Genomic DNA, 18,961 nt, shown 5'->3' with positions numbered 1-18,961 from the left:
TGCTTGATAATGTCATTCATCAAACAAGTATATAAACTCCTAACTCTTAATAAGTAAAATATTGTATTTAAATGCATTGAATATTTTAAAATAAACTATCTGACTTCGCTTTACCTTTTTCGTCTTGTATATTGTGTATTAGCCCAAGCAGTGCTGGATCACCCTGCTAATATACTGGCAGAATATTCTCAATCCCCATTTTTGGCTGAGACACAAAACCTTCAAGCTCCATTATTTCCCTCTTCATTAAGTGGAATGGCTATTAGAGAAGAATTTCATCACAAAACATGTTGCACTGTGTTGCCAACGACGACAGATGATGATGCTGATGATCTAGAAATGGAAGGATTCTATGCTTCTCTTGATGCTGAGACCAATGTTATTTAATTTTCTCCAAATGAAGAGACCATGGAAGCACTGAAAATAGCACTAGACTTCATCACCAATAATAATGATGCTTCAGTGTTCTTGGATGCTCAACATTGCAGAAACCAGATTAGATGATCTCTCCAGTTTGTCTGCTAATGATGGTTTATCAGGTGCAATGAGAGCATTGATATCTGAAGCTTCAACTGTGTTTGCACATTGTAGTAGTAGCTATATTGAAGCAAGAGGAGTTTGGTTTTGTCCTTAAGTAACAAGTACATGACAAAAATTTTAATTTCTATTAAGTTCACTATATCATATGTTTTCCATTCAGATAGTGCTAAGCCTGTAGGATAATAATTTCACAACTTTAAAAACCGAAAAGCAAACTATTTCAAATAAGCTGAACTAGTACTAAACCATTCTTTTGCATCTCAGTTTTGAAAATATAAAGAAAAAGAGTACATCCTGTTTCCACTTCAAAAAATAATTTCAGCTCTGCAATTTCTGTCTTATTGGACATTTCATTTCACTGTCCAACCTACAAGTGATAAGTACAATAGAACAATTTGCAACTAGTAAAATAAGCAAGATAATCATAGTAAAATATAAAGAAAAATCAAAACGAATAAGAATAGAAATCCAACTTTTGTGTTTTAGTTCAAATTTTAAAAAATTTATATTTTTATAAACTGATGGATGTAAAACGGAACATTAAATGATTTTTAAAAGTTTATTAAAAATTATCATTTGACTCGTTAACATCTAAAAAATTATTACTGGGATTATTGATGTTGAAAAAATTAATATAAAATATAACTTTTTAAAATGGTATAGGAGTTAAAACTATGATTTTTTCAGGGTCAGAAGTAACAGATAGTTATACAAGATATAATGACCAATTATATTTATATAATATGTAAGTTGAGAAATAATTAAAATACTATATCAATTAAATTATCATTTAATTTGTGAAATTAAGTATAAAATTTATTGTTTTGATAACCTTATGCTCTGAAAAATCAAAGCCACAACTTCGAGTTAATACTCAAGATTAAATTTGACTTCCAATTCAATATAGCTCTCTAATTTTTAATTGAGCCAAATTGTACCCTTAAATTTGTAAGTTCTGTTTTCATTTATAAATTTAAATAAAAAAACAGTATTTTTTTTTTAGAATTTGAGCTAAAATAGTAAAATGCAAAAGTTAAATTTCTATTCTTATTCATTGTGATTTTTTTTATATTTTATTTGAATTGAAATGAGAGTATTTTTTTATTGACAAAAATGTTAATACTATATTACTATATAGTAGTATTAAATCCAATAAACTAGATTCAATTTATTACATATACAAGTAAATCGAATCAAGATTGATATAACATATATATAGTAAATTATAAATTTATTTTAGTTGATTTACATTGAAAGAGTATAAATTGAATTCAGTTGATTCGATTTATATAAATTTATTTTAGGACATGCATGTAAACCCTCAATTATATCACACACAATCAATTTTAATTATTTTATGGTGTAAACCCTCCATTATATCACACAATCAATTTCAGATATCTAAGATAGTAATAAAAACAAATCAGATAATTGTCCACTATTCAAATGGCAGTGCGTTCTGCATCACTTAGCAGTTTCAGAAAGCCCCCTTTACCTGTGAAACTTGATTCGAGATTCTACTAATACTGGGTTCTTTACTGAAACCTTAAACATATACACTTCCATGGTTTCACACACTGGTGCGCATGGGAACACCTTCACTTACCCTTTGCTCCTAAAGGCATGTGCCAACCTTGGTTTCATTATTCACAGGACTATGATTCTTTCAATTAAATAAATAGAAAATACATCTCTTTTATTTTTACTTGATTTGATTTGTTATTTTTTCAAATTATATGTTTTAATTTCACTTTCAAAATTTTTTTTATTTTTTTTTTCAACAAAGTAGAACAAATAATGATAAGTAGTTATTTTTAGTCTAAAATGCTTATTTCTTTTTAAACCAGTAGAATCTTGTATTGGTTAAGAATAAACTACGCCCAACCAACTTGAGTTGGTATAAATGGATGAGGATCTGTGTCTCTTAACCATCTCTCCCGGGTTCGATACTCACTGGAAGATGGGAATGGAGCTTGCTTGCTTGGGAGGGTCGCCCACTTTGCCTCTGCAGTACCCGAGGGATTAGTCATTAGGCTTTCGACTTGATGGATACCCTAGTGCAAACCAAAAAAAAAAAGGAATAAACTACGCCTAATAAATAATAATTATACATTTATGTTTGTGATTGCAAATGCAATTCAAGTACTTACAATTTACAATTTATATCGGCTTCCTTTTTTTTTTCTTCTTCTATTTAGATTTGCTATATATATTCCCAATCAATCAATTTGATTGGTTTGATGTTTAGTCTTATATATTAGAGATCTTGATTAGGAAAAAAACAAATAGAGCTAGAAAAACGTAATACCATTAAAATTTTTCAAAACTTTATGTTGGAATCTAATTTATTGTTCGTTACATTTTAAAAGGTACAGCACAAGCACAAGACCTTAATCTCTATTTGTTTTCATCCTTTTTTTTTTCAATGCAAATGGCAAACCATAACGATCAAATTCCTAATGATCTTGCACTGGAAATTCTAGTAAAATTACCCGTTAAATCCTTGAAGCGATTTAGCTGCGTGCGAAAGTCTTGGCTAAATTTACTTGAGAATCCTGATTTTAAGAACATGTACTACGAGAATTTAAAATCTAAAACTGCCCACTCATCGTCTCTCCTTCTATGGAGATTATTTTACCAAAGGGGTATAAACATCGATAGTGAAAATAATGTGCATTTACTTTCAGGAGAGAGATATGAAAACATGGTTACATTAGTTTTTCCAACTCTGTCTGAGAGTTATGGTCCCGGCGAGGTTCTAGAATGTGTTAATGGCATTATATGTCACTATACACGACCATGTCCCGATGTAATAATAGGACTTTGGAATCCCAAAACCGACGAGCGTAAAATTATTCCTCCGGGTATTACTGATGATGAGCCCGGCTATGATCGGCATGTAAGTGTTCATGGATTTGGTTATGATGACGTGAATGATGATTATAAAGTGATTCAATGTGTATATTATATTTATGATCCAATGGAATTAGAAGAGCCTGCTCTAACAATTTGGCAAATTTATAGTCTAAAAAGTAATTGTTGGAAGAAACTTGATCTTGAAATGACTAAGAAAGAAAATGTAGATAAAGCTTCTATAGCGTACTTGAATGGAGTATGCCACTGGTGGGGTAGCCAGTTTGCTACGAATGGACTCGAAGAACAAGTACTTGTGTCATTTAACCTCAGCACTGAAACATTTCGAACCACATCAATTGTTTGGCTGCAAGAAAATGATGATAGCCTTATCAGAACTTTGGTAGTGCTCAACGAGTCTGTTACTCTGATTTCCTCTTTTGCTCAGTATAATCGCATTGAAATATCCCTTTTGGGTGAAGTTGGTGTGAAGGAATCTTGGGTGAAGCTTTTCACACTTGGACCCTTTCCATCAGAATTTCGTTGTCCAATGAGAATGGGCAACAAATGTGATGTAATATTTTATATTGGAGACGACAGCAATGAATTGGCTTCTTTTGATGTCATCACGGGAAAAGTAATCCACAATATTAATATCAAAACAAGAATGTTTGGTACATGGATTTACAAGGAAAGCCTCCTCTCTTTCACAAAAGAAATTAATTGATTAGTAAATATACAAATTTAAATGTAAGATGTATTTAAATGGGGATACGGGAAGAGTATGTACACTTTCTAAGATGAAAACTAATTTTAATATTCATGTTGGTAGTTGAAATTGATTTGATAAATCAATTTGTATTTCATTCTAATATTTTGAAATGGTCAATTATGTTTCATATTTTAAAAAATACGATACGACTCTTGGTGTTAAAAAAAATTATATCACAGGAATCAATTTTGGATATCTGAAGTAATAATGAAAACAAATCGGATAATTGTTCATTGTTCAAACTTGGACTTGTATATTCTCAGGTTATTTTTGTACTCAAATGTGGATGTGATAAAGAGGAGTCTATTGAAATTTTGCTAATAACTATGTATGCAAAAGTCATTGACCTTGCCTCTGCTAGAAGGATATTTGATTTGATTATCAAAAAGAGCATTTTCTCATGGACATCAATGATTGCAGGATATGCCCATTTGGATCACCCATTAGAGGCATTGCATTTGTTTAGAAGGCTTGTGCGGACAGATTTTAGGCCAGATAGACTAATCGCTGCCACTGTTTTATCGGCTTGTGCTGATTTAGGATCAATTAGCGTAGCACAAGAGATGGAAGATTATATTTCTCTAAATGGATTGGAATTTGATCTACAAGTCCAAACATCTCTCATACACATGTACTCCATGTGTAGAAGTGATGAGTTTGAAAAACTCCAAAATTATTTTGATGATGATCAAATATTGTTAAAAATAATTAATAGCAAAATTATTAAATTGAATTTTAATTCACATTAGTTGATTAATAATTTTGTTATTGTGGAGATTTTGTGGCTTGGCTGAAAATTAAACAAGCCCAATATGATGTTAATATTTAGCTTTGGGCAAAAAATTGCTATGTGATGTGCGGCTGAATTATTATGTTGTTTGGGCCAGGATATTGTTGTGCAAGCCCATATTTAATGTTTGTTGCAAGCCCAACAAACCTTGGTCCGAATTGAAAAGAAAGAAGGAAAGGGGTAGTGCTTGATTGGGTTCGGATATCCACTCTCCTCTTTGATGGAATTCAATTTTTATGAACTAGTTTTAATTGCCTCGGTAACATGAAAGAGAAAGTGCAAGTGATTTGATGGCTTTTATTGTTCTCACACGTTATTAAGCATGGGGAGTGGGGATTTTACTCATTTTAATTTGATTCATCAAATCCATTGAAAGCTTTTCACTCCTCTCTCTCTTCTCTCTCTAGTTTTCGGTCATGTCACAGGAAAGAAGAAGAAGTAAGCTATCAGAGAAGAAGTACAGTAGCAGTGAAGCTATGCACAAGCAAGCGGCTAAGGTGATAATGACCCTTGCAAAAGGAAGATCTACAGTATGGCATAGCTGAGATCTTTACCACTAATGGTAAGATGTGGTGAAGAAGCCTCAAAATCACCATGCCTAGAAATGGTAGAAGATCCGATCCAATTTGGTCATAGAAGAAGATCCCTTAGGTGAAGCTTGTCTCTACTTTTTGTTCATCCATCACAGAAGGTAGCTACTGTAACTACGTGGAGGAAGAAGCAGAGGTGGAGCAGATGGAGCTGTCAAGGATCAAGTGTTCATCATGGGTCAAAAATCCTTCTTGAGGACCAAGTCAAGATGGAAAGCTCAGATTGATGAAGCTTGATGAGAAGGGATGAGAGAGAGGTAATTGCATGTTGGTTTTTGCGTTCAGTTTCCTCTCTTCTCTCTGTCCGAACCGGTTTTGATATTGAAGAAGAAGAAGTTGGCTCGGTTGGACCGGTTTTAACTTTGGAAGCTTCCCCTTCTATAATAAGGGTAAACGGCCAAGGCTTGAGACAAGGAGAAAGAGAGTAAAGCACAGAGTTCTCATAGCTACCCAAAGCTAACAGAAGTTCTTCTCCTTCAATGTGTTTCATTTTGTATTTTCTTTAGTTTTGTCTGTCTTGAGTCTCATGGTGAAAAAGGCAAACAGTGTGAGGTTTGTAAGAAAAAGCCAATGAGCGAAAAAATGCAGAGGATACAAAATTAAAGAAAAAGCCATAGATGTCTTAGAGGTCCTTTGTACATCTGTGTTGTGTATCATGATTCTGTGGGAATCCCCTTGCAAGTTGGGTTAGCACTTAGCAGTTGAAAGATTGGTAGGTGACCAAGTCAAGTTCAGGATTGGGAATAGATTCTGGACTTGTCCCGGATAGGAAGGGTAGTTCCTAGGGAGAATTGGTGTTTGTAATCAAGATGATTATAGTGAAATTCCATCATTGTTGTGATGGAGACTGGATGTAGGCTGCACTGCACTTAGCAACTGAACTAGGATACTTCTTGGTGTGATTCTCTCTCTCTCTCTTCTACTCCATTTCTGGTTCCATTGTGTAGGAGACAAAATTGAAAAATATCTCCTATCTGGTTACGAGACAAAATGAAAATGTCTCTTGGCTAGGTACGAGACAAAAATAAGAAAAATCTCCTATAGCTATTTCAAAGGGCAGAAAGTAATACTCAACAAAAAGGGGCTAAGATTCAACCCCCTTCTCTTAACCACTGAATACCATCAGGAAGGATCAAGAAAGCCAAAAAAGTATTTGAAAAAGTGGCAAATAAAGATATAACTGTTTGGCCTTCCATGATAAATAGTACTAGACTTCACCATCAATAATAATGATGCTTCAGTGTTCTGGGATGGTCAACATTGCAGCATCATGAAAACCAGCTTAGATTATCTCTCGAGTTTGTCTGCTAATGATGGTTTATCAGGAACAATGAGAGCATTGATATCTGAAACTTCAACTGTGTTTGCACATTGTAGTAATAGCTACATTGAAGCAAATATGAAAATTGAGTCCACTGCTTTATAACTGTAGAGAGCTGATAACTTAAAAACTGACCTTGAAAATAACAAGAATCAGTTCCCTGACACGGAGGCAATAGAAAAAGTGCTAAGGCAAAAGTTGGTATGTTTGGAGGAAATAAAAGAGGATCTAGAAAAGCAAATCAGAATTATGAATGCTAACATCATAACTTCTTGAAAAGAACAGAACACGACTCGAAAGAGAAAGAGAGATGTCTATGTGGAAGAAAAGGCACTCAAAGCTCGAATGGACGTGAAGAAGGAGGAAGTACCACATTTGCAACATGAGCATGACTTTGCAAAGGTAAACCGAGAAAAAATCAAAGCTGAATGGTCAGAGTTTGGAGAAAAATTTATAAAGATTGTTGTAGAGTCAGCTGTATAAGATTAGCAAGGGAAGTTTGGTTTTGTCTTAGAGCAATAAGTACATGACATAACTTTTAATTTCTATATTAAGTTCACTAAATCATGTTTTCCTTTCGGACAGTGTTAAGCCTGTAGGATAATAATTTTACAATCCTTGCTGACTGCTCCATGGATCACAAATTGTTGTCTTCTTTGGAGACTATCTAAATCAGTGCATTGAGTCTCATAGAAATTAAGGACATTCTGCTATAGATAATGATGTAATTACCATATAGAGGTTGCTCTTCACATAAAATAATGCAAGTTTTGTTGTTTTATTGATTGAAATCGATCATTATTTAATTGTTATATATAGTAGGAGAATAATGTCGGGTTAATAGTAAGAAATCATCATTCTCATCAATTAGTAAATGCCCAAAATGGTCCCTGAATTTCAAATCGGTATTCAATTTAGTCCTTGATTTTTGTAAATGACCAAATAAATCCCTTAAATTCAGAAACGTGCGTCTCTGTTAGTCCCTCGCAGAAGTGTCGTCTAAACGTTGCTAATGTGGAACGTTAATTGCCATGTGGGCATTCCATTAAACGACGTCGTTGAAGGAGTGGATGCCCTAACTGTGTAAAATGACGTCGTTTCAAATAACATCTTCTCCCCCTTTGAATAAACAATTCTTGTTGGTCCCCCCTTCCACTTCAACGTTTCCCACCAAAACTTCAGAAAAGCTTTCTCTTCTTCTCTGTCCGTTCATTCTCCCATACTTCCCACTCACGTTTGCTCGCCGAGGATCATCCTTAGAAGCTGTTCTCTCCGGTCAGTGAAGGAGTTATCGATGAAGCATCACCTTCGTACACTGCCGACAGTGAGAGGTAACAGTTCAAGTTGATCATTCTCTTCCATTTTTTGTATTTCATTGAGGGTTCTTAATACTTATGTGTGAATGCGTTGTTGTATATGTAAGGGAGTGGTTTAGAATGTTGTGGTTGTTTATGGCGCAAATGTTAGGGTTTAGGTTTCTAATATGAAATTTGTAACCACATAAATCATAATCTGGTTTAAGTTATAGTCAACAGGAAGTAAATATATGCATTCTTATTACAAATATAGTTGATTTCTAGTTCTTTGCAATATGGTTGTTTTGCGACAAAATGATTAATCCTATCTGTTTTGTGCATTGTGCTGTAAACTTCAGATGCCTGATCGATTGAAACTTGTTTTCCACCATGGTGGAACGTTTGAGACAGATCCTGGTGGAAATTTTATCTACACATCTGACTTGTATGATGAATGGGTTGGAGTCGATGAAGACTATCTTGACGTGTTTGCGGTAACAGGTTATTATAGAGAATTGGGGTATGCTAAGGCTGAAGCATGTTGGTTTTTGGACCCTGAAGATGGGTTGGAGTTTGGTCTTAGGAGATTGCAAGTGGACCAGGACCTTGTTAGTATGATCAAGCACTGCCATGAGAATAACAACGTCATCCACATCTATTTTGAGCACGGACCTTCGATTCTGGATATAATTGATGTAATGGAGTTGTCTGACGAGGATCATGCTAAAGGCCAGAAGGTCGGAATGGAAGGCATGGAAGAAGATAGAGTAGAAGGTGTTGAATCTGTGAAGAAAACCAGCACAATATTAAGTCAACTTGAAGAACCAATTACCTTTATCCCAGTTGAACTGAAATCCACTGCACCAAGTCCACTGTCCCCTACCCACTACCCCATCTCCACTACCCTCCAACCCACTGCCCCCCAGCCTACTGCTTCCAAGCCCATTACTCCCAAGCCCACTGCCCCCCAGCCCACTGTGACACAACCCATTGCTCCCAAGCCCATTGCCCCCCAGCCCACTGCCTCCAAGCCCATTGTTCCCAAGCCCACTGCCCCCCAGCCTACTGCTTCCAAGCCCATTACTCCCAAGCCCACTGCCCCCCAGCCCACTGTGACACAGCCCATTGCTCCCAAGCCCATTGCCCCCCAGCCCACTGCCTCCAAGCCCATTGTTCCCAAGCCCACTGCCCCTCAGCCCACTCCCTCCAATCCCATTCCACAAAAATCAACTGCCCTCAATTTTAATGTCCACAAATCATGTTCACAGGCGAAGTCCCCTAAATCTCTATCCCAACCAAATCCCATTACATCTAAACTTATATCTCAGAAAGTTTGCTCTCAACCCACTCCCTCAACCAACAATGCACAAATCAAAAAAGACAGCGCATCAAAGAAACAATCCAAGCCTATTAACTTTAAATTCAACACATCTACAAAAATTCCTAGAAGGTATATCACAAGATCACAAGGCTGGAGGAAACAAGCAAGCAAGGAGCCAATTCACTTGAATGTTGATAGCTCATCTGATTCTTATGAGTCTGCAGAGGACAGTTTATACAAGCCACACATGCCACTTGACTCTGTGGACTCAAGCAGTGACAACAATGATGATGTTGGTCCTACCAGCGATAGGAGAAAAAGGAAGACTGGCAGTGACAATGACAAAGGCAAGAAAAAGGTTATTAATGATGAAGATACTTCTCGTCCCCCTTCAATGGATGCATCTGATTATGAGAAGGAGGTAGATGATGATGAGAAAGAAGAAAACTTGCAATGTATGTAACGTATATTACAATTAATGTGCATATGTATTGATTTTATTCTTTTTTTGTTGGTGATGTAATGCATGAATCTGTATGGCAGTGTCTTTTTCTGATGATAGCTGGAAATCTGATGAACTGAAGACTCCACCAGACTTTGAAGATGAAGTAGACCCAGCTGTGAATCCCATCTTCAATGATACTGCCAAGTTATATGTGAGATTAGAGCTAGGTATGGAGTTTACCACTAGGGATGCTTTTAAGAAAGGGGTTAGAAATTATACATTACAAGAGGGTAGGGGTGTAAGGTACAAGAAAAATGATACTACTAAATGTAGGGTGGTATGCAAGAATGAAGATTGTCCCTGGATGGTGTTTTGTTCTTATAGCAAACCGAATGGATGTTGGCAGATTAAGACCTTTAATGATGATCATACATGTGAGAGAACTTTCAAGAATAGATGTGCAACTAGGTCTTGGGTAACTGATGTACTTGTTAAGAAGGTTAGGAAGCTCCCAATATTTAGACACTGTGAGGTTTTTAATTACTTTAAAGCAAAAACTGGAATACCACTGTCTAGGACTACAATTACAAGAGCTTTGGGTGATGCAAGAAAAATAGTGAGGGGTGATGAAGCTGCAGAATATGCTAAACTCAGAGATTATGCAGAGGAGTTGTTGAGATCTAATCCGGGTTCAACTGTCAAGTTAGGTGTTAGTCCAATGCCTAATGGAGAAGGTGTATTTGAAAGGTTTTATGTCTGTTTGCATGGATGCAAGAAAGGTTTTGTGGGTGGCTGTAGACCCTTGATAGGACTTGATGGGGCTTTTTTGAAGATCTATTATGGAGGATGGCTGCTGTGTGCCATGGGTCAGAACACGAATAATCATGTGTACCCAATTGCATGGGAAATTGTTCATGTTGAGAACAAAGACAACTGGAAGTGGTTCTTGGAGCTCTTGCATGAAGACATTGGAGATCAGACAGAGCATGGTTGGTGCTTCATCTCTGACATGCAGAAGATAACCTATATGCTTCAATTAGAGGCACGTTATATGATTTTAAGGACCATTTTGAATTAATGAACGAAATTCGAAGGACTATTTTGTATATTAATAATTGATTCAGAACAAAATAATTCATTTTAATTTCAATTTGTTTCAAATAGCATTGTACTAGCCTTGCTGGATTTGTACTAGCCTTGCTGGATTTGTATAGTATAGAAACTTGGTTAAAAACTTGATTAGCCTTGCTGAATTTTTTATGCAATCAACTTCATTTAGTCTACTATTGTTATTCCAATTGCAGAATTTAAGAATCCTTAAGCGCATAAGTTCAAATTAGACCCTGTTTTTCAATTTATTATTATATAACTAGTAAAAATCAAGAATTTGTTATTTGCTCATGTTTTTAAGTGATTATTTTGTTATCTTGTAGGGTTTAATTCCAGCATTGCGTGAGGTTATGCCAGGTGCGCATCATCGCTTCTGTGCGTGGCATCTTTGGCAAAACTTTCAGAAACAATGGAAGGACTCACACTTGAAGAGTTTGCTTTGGAAGTGTATTAGAGCAATGATTGTCCAGGAATTCAACGGACATATGCAGTCTATAAAGAGGGTGAATGAGAAGGCGTGGGCATATTTAGACAAGTTTCCTAGGCAGGCATGGACCAGGGCTCACTACAAGGACTTTCCAAAGGTTGACAATGTCTGCAACAACATGTGTGAAGTGTTCAACGCTGCCACCAAACCATACAGATGCAAGCCCGTCTTGACTTTACTGGAGGAGGTTAGGAGGTATGCCATGACTAGCATGGCAAGGAACAAACTGAAACTCTCTAGCCATGTGGGACACTTACCTCCGATTCAACAAAGTAGACTTGCAAAGGAAAGGCATTACAGCAGGTATCATACACCAATGTGGTCTAGAGATGCGGCTGAAGTCATGTTTGAAGTGCATGGTGAATCACATAATGTGGTGGTTGATTTGGGAAACCAAACATGTAGCTGCAGGTCTTGGCAGTTATCGGGTAAGTTATATTTTATTTTATTTTTATTTTTTTGTGTAATTGCACGGTAGTATACCTATCAACACACTTAGTTACTCAAATTTATTATGTGCTAGGGTTACCTTGTCGTCATGCAATAGCTGCAATTTCAGTCATGAATGGTAGACCCAAGAATTATGTCCATGCATGGCTAACAATGGGCTCATACAACAAGACTTATGAATACCATATCAACCCGGTAAGAGGCCAACAGTTGTGGAAAACATCAGAATACCTCCATTGCTTACCACCTGTAAGGAGCAAACCTCGTGGCAGGCCATCACATTATGCAAGAAAAAAGATGCACATGAGGCACCTTTTCGGGGGAGGCAATAGCGCATTGCAACAAAATTGAAGAAAAAATATGGCAAATTCACCTGCGGGACATGTGGAGATGTTGGTCACACAACAAGGAGTTATAGAATAGCAAAGAAACAAAAGGCTGATGAGCTAGCAGCTGTTGCAAAGGCTGCTGAAGATGCTACAAATAAGGGTGACACTGGTTCTAAAGGTAACGAAAGTGAGGTTGGTGCTGAAAGAGGACAAGAACCTGCAACTCAAGTAATAATAGTATTAAAAATATTAATCAAAATTAGAGCTTGAGTTAATAAATCAGGAAACAAACAAATCCATTTTCTTGTTAACTTGAGAGGATATGTTTTTGGTCAGCTAATATGATTATTGTTGTTATTGATATCATAGGCTGCAAAGACTATAAAGAATGCCAAGAAAGGACATCTGAGAACTAAAAGTGAGAGATGCATAGACAAACTCCCTGTCAAGAGGACAATTTCATCCGCTGCTGCTACTACTGCGGCTGCTCCACATCCAATTGAGATTTCAAGAGAGACTATTTAAGGAGCTAATGCAGCAACCTCTGAAAAACTGGCCTCTTTCTTGAAATTTGTTCCAACTCCAGGATTCAACCCACCAAGAAAAAATGTCTAACTAGCACAAAGTATAGTGGCTTTTTGAGTTTATGTTGTTGTAGGGTAATGCTATGGTTAAACAATCCTGTCTTTTTGTAATGTAACCTTTGAAACCTGTATGCATGGCCTTTGAATGTTGTTATGGCCTATGATGTTTTGGGTTGTGATAGTATGTTATGCACAATGTGCTTTAGCACAAACAACACTTGTTCCATATTCCAGAATTAGTTATGTTAAATTAATGAAGTTTTTGGTTTAGTTCATGTTATGATTTATCTCTTTCTGGTTTAGTTGAACACAATTTTAGCAGAATAAGTACAGCATCAAGAGTTGAACTCATGTCAAATTAGTGTTTCATTTCATTTCATTCCATCTTCATCAAGACATTACATACCACTTAAAATTTCATAACATAATCATCATTTGTTGAATATAAACCCCAACAAACTAAAACCTAAACACACACCAAAAGTAACTACAAAAGCCAGCAGCACCATTGTCATCATCTTCACGGTCTTAACATCACTCTCCAAGCTTGTCATCCTCCAACTTAACTCATGCAAAACTTCTAGTGGAATGGGTGTTGCACAAACTTATTCTTCACATCCATCAGCCTAGCAAAAAAAATTACAATGAATTCCATACTGCAAAGTAAAAAATGCAGGTGAATCCAAACTCAAACTCAAACCATCTTAACATTTTCTTCACAGCCATAACCTTACCTCATAGTTGGGACAACCATAAAATGGTCTACCAGGATTTTTTGCCATTGTTGAGTACTTCATCACCGTTCGAAGCCTGCAATTACAGAAAACAGCGTTCTTACCTCCCCTATTGCACATTCCTTTGTTGCCATAAGGTCTGCCTGCAGAGTTGTTCCTACTTGAGCTACTTTGGCTTTTCTCGCCACCAGCCATCATCACTCACACAGACAAGAAATCAATTTGGGTTTTAGGGCGAAGAAGAGAGGTCGAAGAAGAGAAGGAGACTCGAAGAAGAGAAGGAGAGTCGAAGAACAGAAGAACATAGCATACAGTTTGAAGAAGGGAAGACAATTAGGGTTTTATAATTGAAATGGACTAATTTGGGTAATATTAGGAAATTCCAGATACCAATTTGAATCAAATTCAACCTTGAACGTGACAAATCACTACATGAAGAAAATGCAAACTAAGTATTTGATTTAACGGTATTTTTGTGCTTACCAGTGTTCCCATTGACATCTACTTTTGGCTCTTGTGAATCATTCACTCCGTCTCCATTGCTAAGATCTTCAAGAAGATCTGACGGGGCACCCCCAGCATTGCTTGAGCATTCCGTCCCATTATCGTTCGGTGGTTCACCAACTTCAAGCCTTGTTTCAATCTCTACTACTGCACCTCCAGAAATAAGGTTTATCTTATAGGAAGGGCCAACATTTATCTTATAGAAACCACAATCAAGTGAAGGTATCAGTGAGGATTTCTCTTTAAAAATAAAATAAAACACCAATGTTTATCTCATGACAACCGCGCAAAGGAATGAAGTCGGTTTTTTAGTAATTCTACTCAAAAATTGAGGAATTCTGGAGGAAGATCCATCAGGCTTACTGGACTTTTCTAAGCCATCAAAACTTGATCCTGCTGATGGTCTCATGATAAAAGGATGATATTCAATATTTAGTGATGCTAGATATCGATGACACTCTTCGTACAACTGACTAGACCACTTAAGTTTTTCACTCTGATCGCGTGAAGCCATACGGAGGGCCTTACACCATGCTTCTTTTTCACATGACGTCTCAAGATATATGTAAAGCAATTTGCTTCCATGGTACACCACAGATTTGTTGTTTTCAACTTTTATCGGGTATCTTTTTGCCCTGCAAAACCCAACATAAAAAAAATGACCTTGAAGCGCCGTATTTTCTAAGTAAATAAGCAAGAGTACATAACAAAGTGTTTCTTTCCACATCAGATGAAGTATGATACCCATGTTCCAAGCAGCAACAACTTTTTCTTGTTTTTCTCATTAAGATGTATGTGAGATGTAAAGGAAGTGAGATATCCCTTTTTGAATTCAAAGTCAGGAAAACTCATAATAAACCCATTTTCAACTTTGTTTTTCTTTCAATGTGAATTATATGTTCAATCAAAATGATATGCATTTTCACATGCACTGATTTAAAAGGAATAAGAGAATGTATGCTGGTTTTCTGCAGAGGAATACAGCTCACTAAATCAGATTCTAATGAATGTTGTAATATAAATCATTGGCCTAATACTCTATATCAAGCTAGCTCACTAAGCTCTCACATTGTAACATATCCACAAGCAAAAGAAAATGATATTGAAATAATGATCTCATCACAATGTTGTTTGGATATAGGAATGGAAACTATACCCCACGCAATCACGAAAGTGACTTCCTGCATCACATTACCATTTTTTAGAAGGAAGGCTGGATGATGAAACAGCCTCAACAACACATCCCTTCAGCCAAATGGTTGTCTCCGAACCATCATGCTCTGTGAGAATAAGTGACTCACCCTTGATCTTCCCATGCTTCTTAACAGGGCTAACCTCCAGTACCTCCCTTTCCTTTTATGATCTTTAGCTGACTTTTCCAGCCAGAACTTTGATACCTTGTATTGTTCTAGAACCCAAATCACACCCTAAAGAAAGAAAATGCCAATGAATCGAAATAATAGAAGTAATTGGTGCTCCAAATGTGCATCGGATATCGAATTTGATATTTTTCACATTAATTTAGTCTTTGAAGGGTATCAAATACCTATCATCATGATAACCAAAATCACCCTTGTCATTTTAAGAACCAACTTGAGGTCTAAATAATGTTCATACCGGAAATGGTAACTACCTTAAATTGAGTGATTACTCCAAGCAATGCTAAAATACTAAAGTTACTTAAAAGCTACATAGGTACACAATTCGTTTTAACATGCAACTCTGTACCTTTTTTATGATTAAATTTCAAGTATTCCTTTAGAAAGAATTCTATAGCAGCAAGTGGTGCGCCAATAAATGAGAGAACACAAGCTAGCTACTACAAGAAACACAATGTAAATAACAACAGAATAAAAAAATAATAACAATAACAATAAAAAGAGGAATTGTGGAAGCATGAAGCTTACCTCTTTTTCGAAGGTAGAGTCAGGTGATTGATAGGATCATTTTGCGAACTAGTGTCCAATGAGATGGGTGCTGAGATTTTGTCTTTGTCCTTCATGATCTTGCGTTGCAGCCGTTCAATGATCCACAAGATTCCCAAAGCTTCGGCAACCACAACCGTCACCACCCCAACAAAAAAAACCGAGGAAGAGAATGAAGATAAAAACCAAAAACATTTTCTTTTCCTTCTTTCAACACCCCAATTGATGGAAAAACTATAAGGACAATTAAAAAAAAAATGGAATACGAGACAATGAGAGGAATGAGGTGAAAAGGAAGACGAACCCCAGATGAGGAAATTGAGAACGACCCAGATGAAGTTAAAATTGGAATCTTTATTTTACATTTGTTCTGAAGAATCGGATGCTAAAATTAAAAGCTGCATTTTCTCTCTTTTTTGTTGTTCCTTCTGGATTGTTTGATTCATCATTCTTTATTCATTGTTTGACCGTTGAAGTGTTCCTTAACTTGATGATGAAATGAAATGGAAGGAGGCATTTGGGGTGGGATTAATTCTGATATGGGAATGGAAATTGAAGGAAAAGATACAAACTTGACGTAGTTATTATAATGAAAATAAAGTGTTGCAGGATTTTTTATTTTAATAAATAAATTAAGGAAAAATCTAGGGACCAGTAACTTTGTTAAATTCTAGCCAGCATATAACCAACAAAAAAAAGTGAGCCATTGGATGAAATCTCACATCAATCTCACACTATTAAAACTATTAATGACTATTTGATGGCTACAAATGATAAAAGTTGCTGTTCCCTAACATTCTTCATAAATTAATTATAATAATTAACATTAGATTAAAAAAATAAACAATGAACATGTTATTTTTTTATTAATTAAATTATTATAATTGAAATTAATTTTTAAAAAATAATTTAAAATTATAATATCAATCTTATTATGTGTATGGCATGGATAATTATACTTGTAAATAATAATTATACATTTATGTTTGTGTTTGCAAATGCAATTGAAGTTCATACAATTTATATGGGCTTCCTTTTTTTTTTCTTATTATATTTAGATTTGCTATATATATTCCCAATCAATCAATTTGATTGGTTTGATGTTTAGTCCTATATATTAGAGATCTTAATTAGAAGAGAAACAAATAGAACTAAAAAAACGTAATACCATTAAAATTTTTTTAAACTTTATATTGAAATCTAATTTATTTTTCGTTACATTTTAAAAGGTATAGCACAAGCACAAGACCCTAATATCTGTTTGTTTCCATCCTTTTTTTTTCAATGCAAATGGCAAATTATAACGATCAAATTTTTAATGATCTTGCATTGAAAATTCTAGTAAAATTATCCGTTAAATTCTTGAAACAATTTAGTTGTATGCGAAAGTCTTGGATAAATTTACTTAAAAATCCTGATTTTAAGAGCATGTACTACGAGAATTTAAAATCTAAAACTGTCCACTCATCATCTCTCCTTCTATGGAGATTATTTTACCAAAGGGGTAAAAACGTCGATAGTGAAAATAATGTACATTTGCTTTTTGGAGAGAGATATGAAAACATGGTTACATTAATTTTGCCAACTCTGTTTGAGAGTTATGGTCCCGGCCAGGTTCTAGAATGTATTAATGGCATTATATGTCACTGTACACGACCATGTCCTGATGTAATAATAAGACTTTGGAATCCCAAAATCGACGAGCGTAAAATTATTCCTTCGGGTATTACTGATGATGAGCCCGGCTATGATCGCATGTAAGTGTTCATGGATTTGGTTATGATAATGTGAATGATAATTATAAAGTGATTCAATGTGTATATTATATTTATGATCCAATGTTATTAGAAGAGCATGTTCTAATAATTTGGTAAATTTATAGTCTAAAAAGTAAAAAGTAATTGTTGGAAAAAACTTGATCTTGAAATGACTAAAAAAGAATTATTGGAAAAAACTTGATCTTGAAATGACTAAAAAAGAAAACGTAAGTAAAGCTTCTATAGCGTACTTGAATGGAGTATGCCACTGGTGGGTAGCGAGTTTGCCATGAATGGACTCGACGAAATACTCGTGTCATTTAACCTCAGCACTGAAACATTTCGAACCACATCAATTGTTTGGCTGTAAGAAAATGATGATGGCGCTACCAGAACTTTGGTAGTTCTCAACAAGTCTGTTACTCTGATTTCCTCATTTACTAAGAATAGTCGCATTAAAATATCTATTTTAGGTGAAATTGGTGTGAAGGAATCTTGGGTGAAGCTTTTCACATTTAGATATTTAGATTTGGACCTTTTTCAAAATTTTGTGCATTTAGAATGGACAACAAATGTGATGTAATCTTTTATATCAACGGCGATGAATTGGCTTCCTTTAATATCATCACGGGCAAAGTAATTCACAATATTAATATCAAAACAAGCAAATTTGGTACATGAATTTATAAAAAAAAGCCTTCTTTCTTTTACGAAAGAAATTAATTGATTAATAAATATACAAATTTAAATGTAAGATGTACTTAAATAGAATATAAAAAAAGCATGTAAACTAATTTTAATATTCATGTTAGTCAATTTGTATTACATTCTAATATTTTGAAATAGCAAATTATATTTCATATTTTAAAAAATAGGATTTTAGGTGTTAAAAAACAATAAATTATATCACACGAATCAGTTTTGGATATTTGAAATATTAATGAAAACAAATTGAATAATTGTCCATTATTCCAACTTGAACTTGTGTATTCTCAAATTATTTTTGTACTCAGACTTGGATGCTATAAAGAGGAGTCTATTGAAAATTTGCTAATAACTATGTATGCAAAATAGATGTTTGATTTGCTAATAACCTTGTATCTGCTGGAAGAATATTTAATTTGAGTTTATCAAAAAAAAAAAAAAGCATTTTT

The 18,961-nt window shown here is 35.1% G+C and overlaps 1 protein-coding gene across 2 annotated transcripts in view; it reads right to left on the bottom strand.

Moving 5' to 3' along the window:
• Positions 1-16,657, bottom strand: part of LOC107644704 — a 100,938-nt gene extending 84,281 nt beyond the window's left edge. Inside the window, exons 1-3 of one of the 2 annotated variants that reach the window (XM_021103172.1) lie at positions 16,033-16,657; positions 14,489-14,760; positions 14,105-14,272 (exon numbers count right to left, since the gene is read on the bottom strand). In XM_021103172.1, coding sequence (XP_020958831.1) covers positions 14,105-14,272; positions 14,489-14,760; positions 16,033-16,127 — 535 coding nt within the window. In that variant the 5' untranslated portion in view covers positions 16,128-16,657. Of the gene's footprint in view, positions 1-14,104; positions 14,273-14,417; positions 14,761-15,320; positions 15,553-16,032 lie in introns of those variants that run through there. The other variant, XR_001621380.2, reaches the window with a different exon arrangement.

This window comes from Arachis ipaensis, chromosome B05, assembly GCF_000816755.2.
Source record: "Arachis ipaensis cultivar K30076 chromosome B05, Araip1.1, whole genome shotgun sequence".
NCBI classification, from domain to species: Eukaryota; Viridiplantae; Streptophyta; class Magnoliopsida; order Fabales; family Fabaceae; genus Arachis; species Arachis ipaensis.
This window is presented reverse-complemented; position numbering and strand designations above follow the sequence as displayed.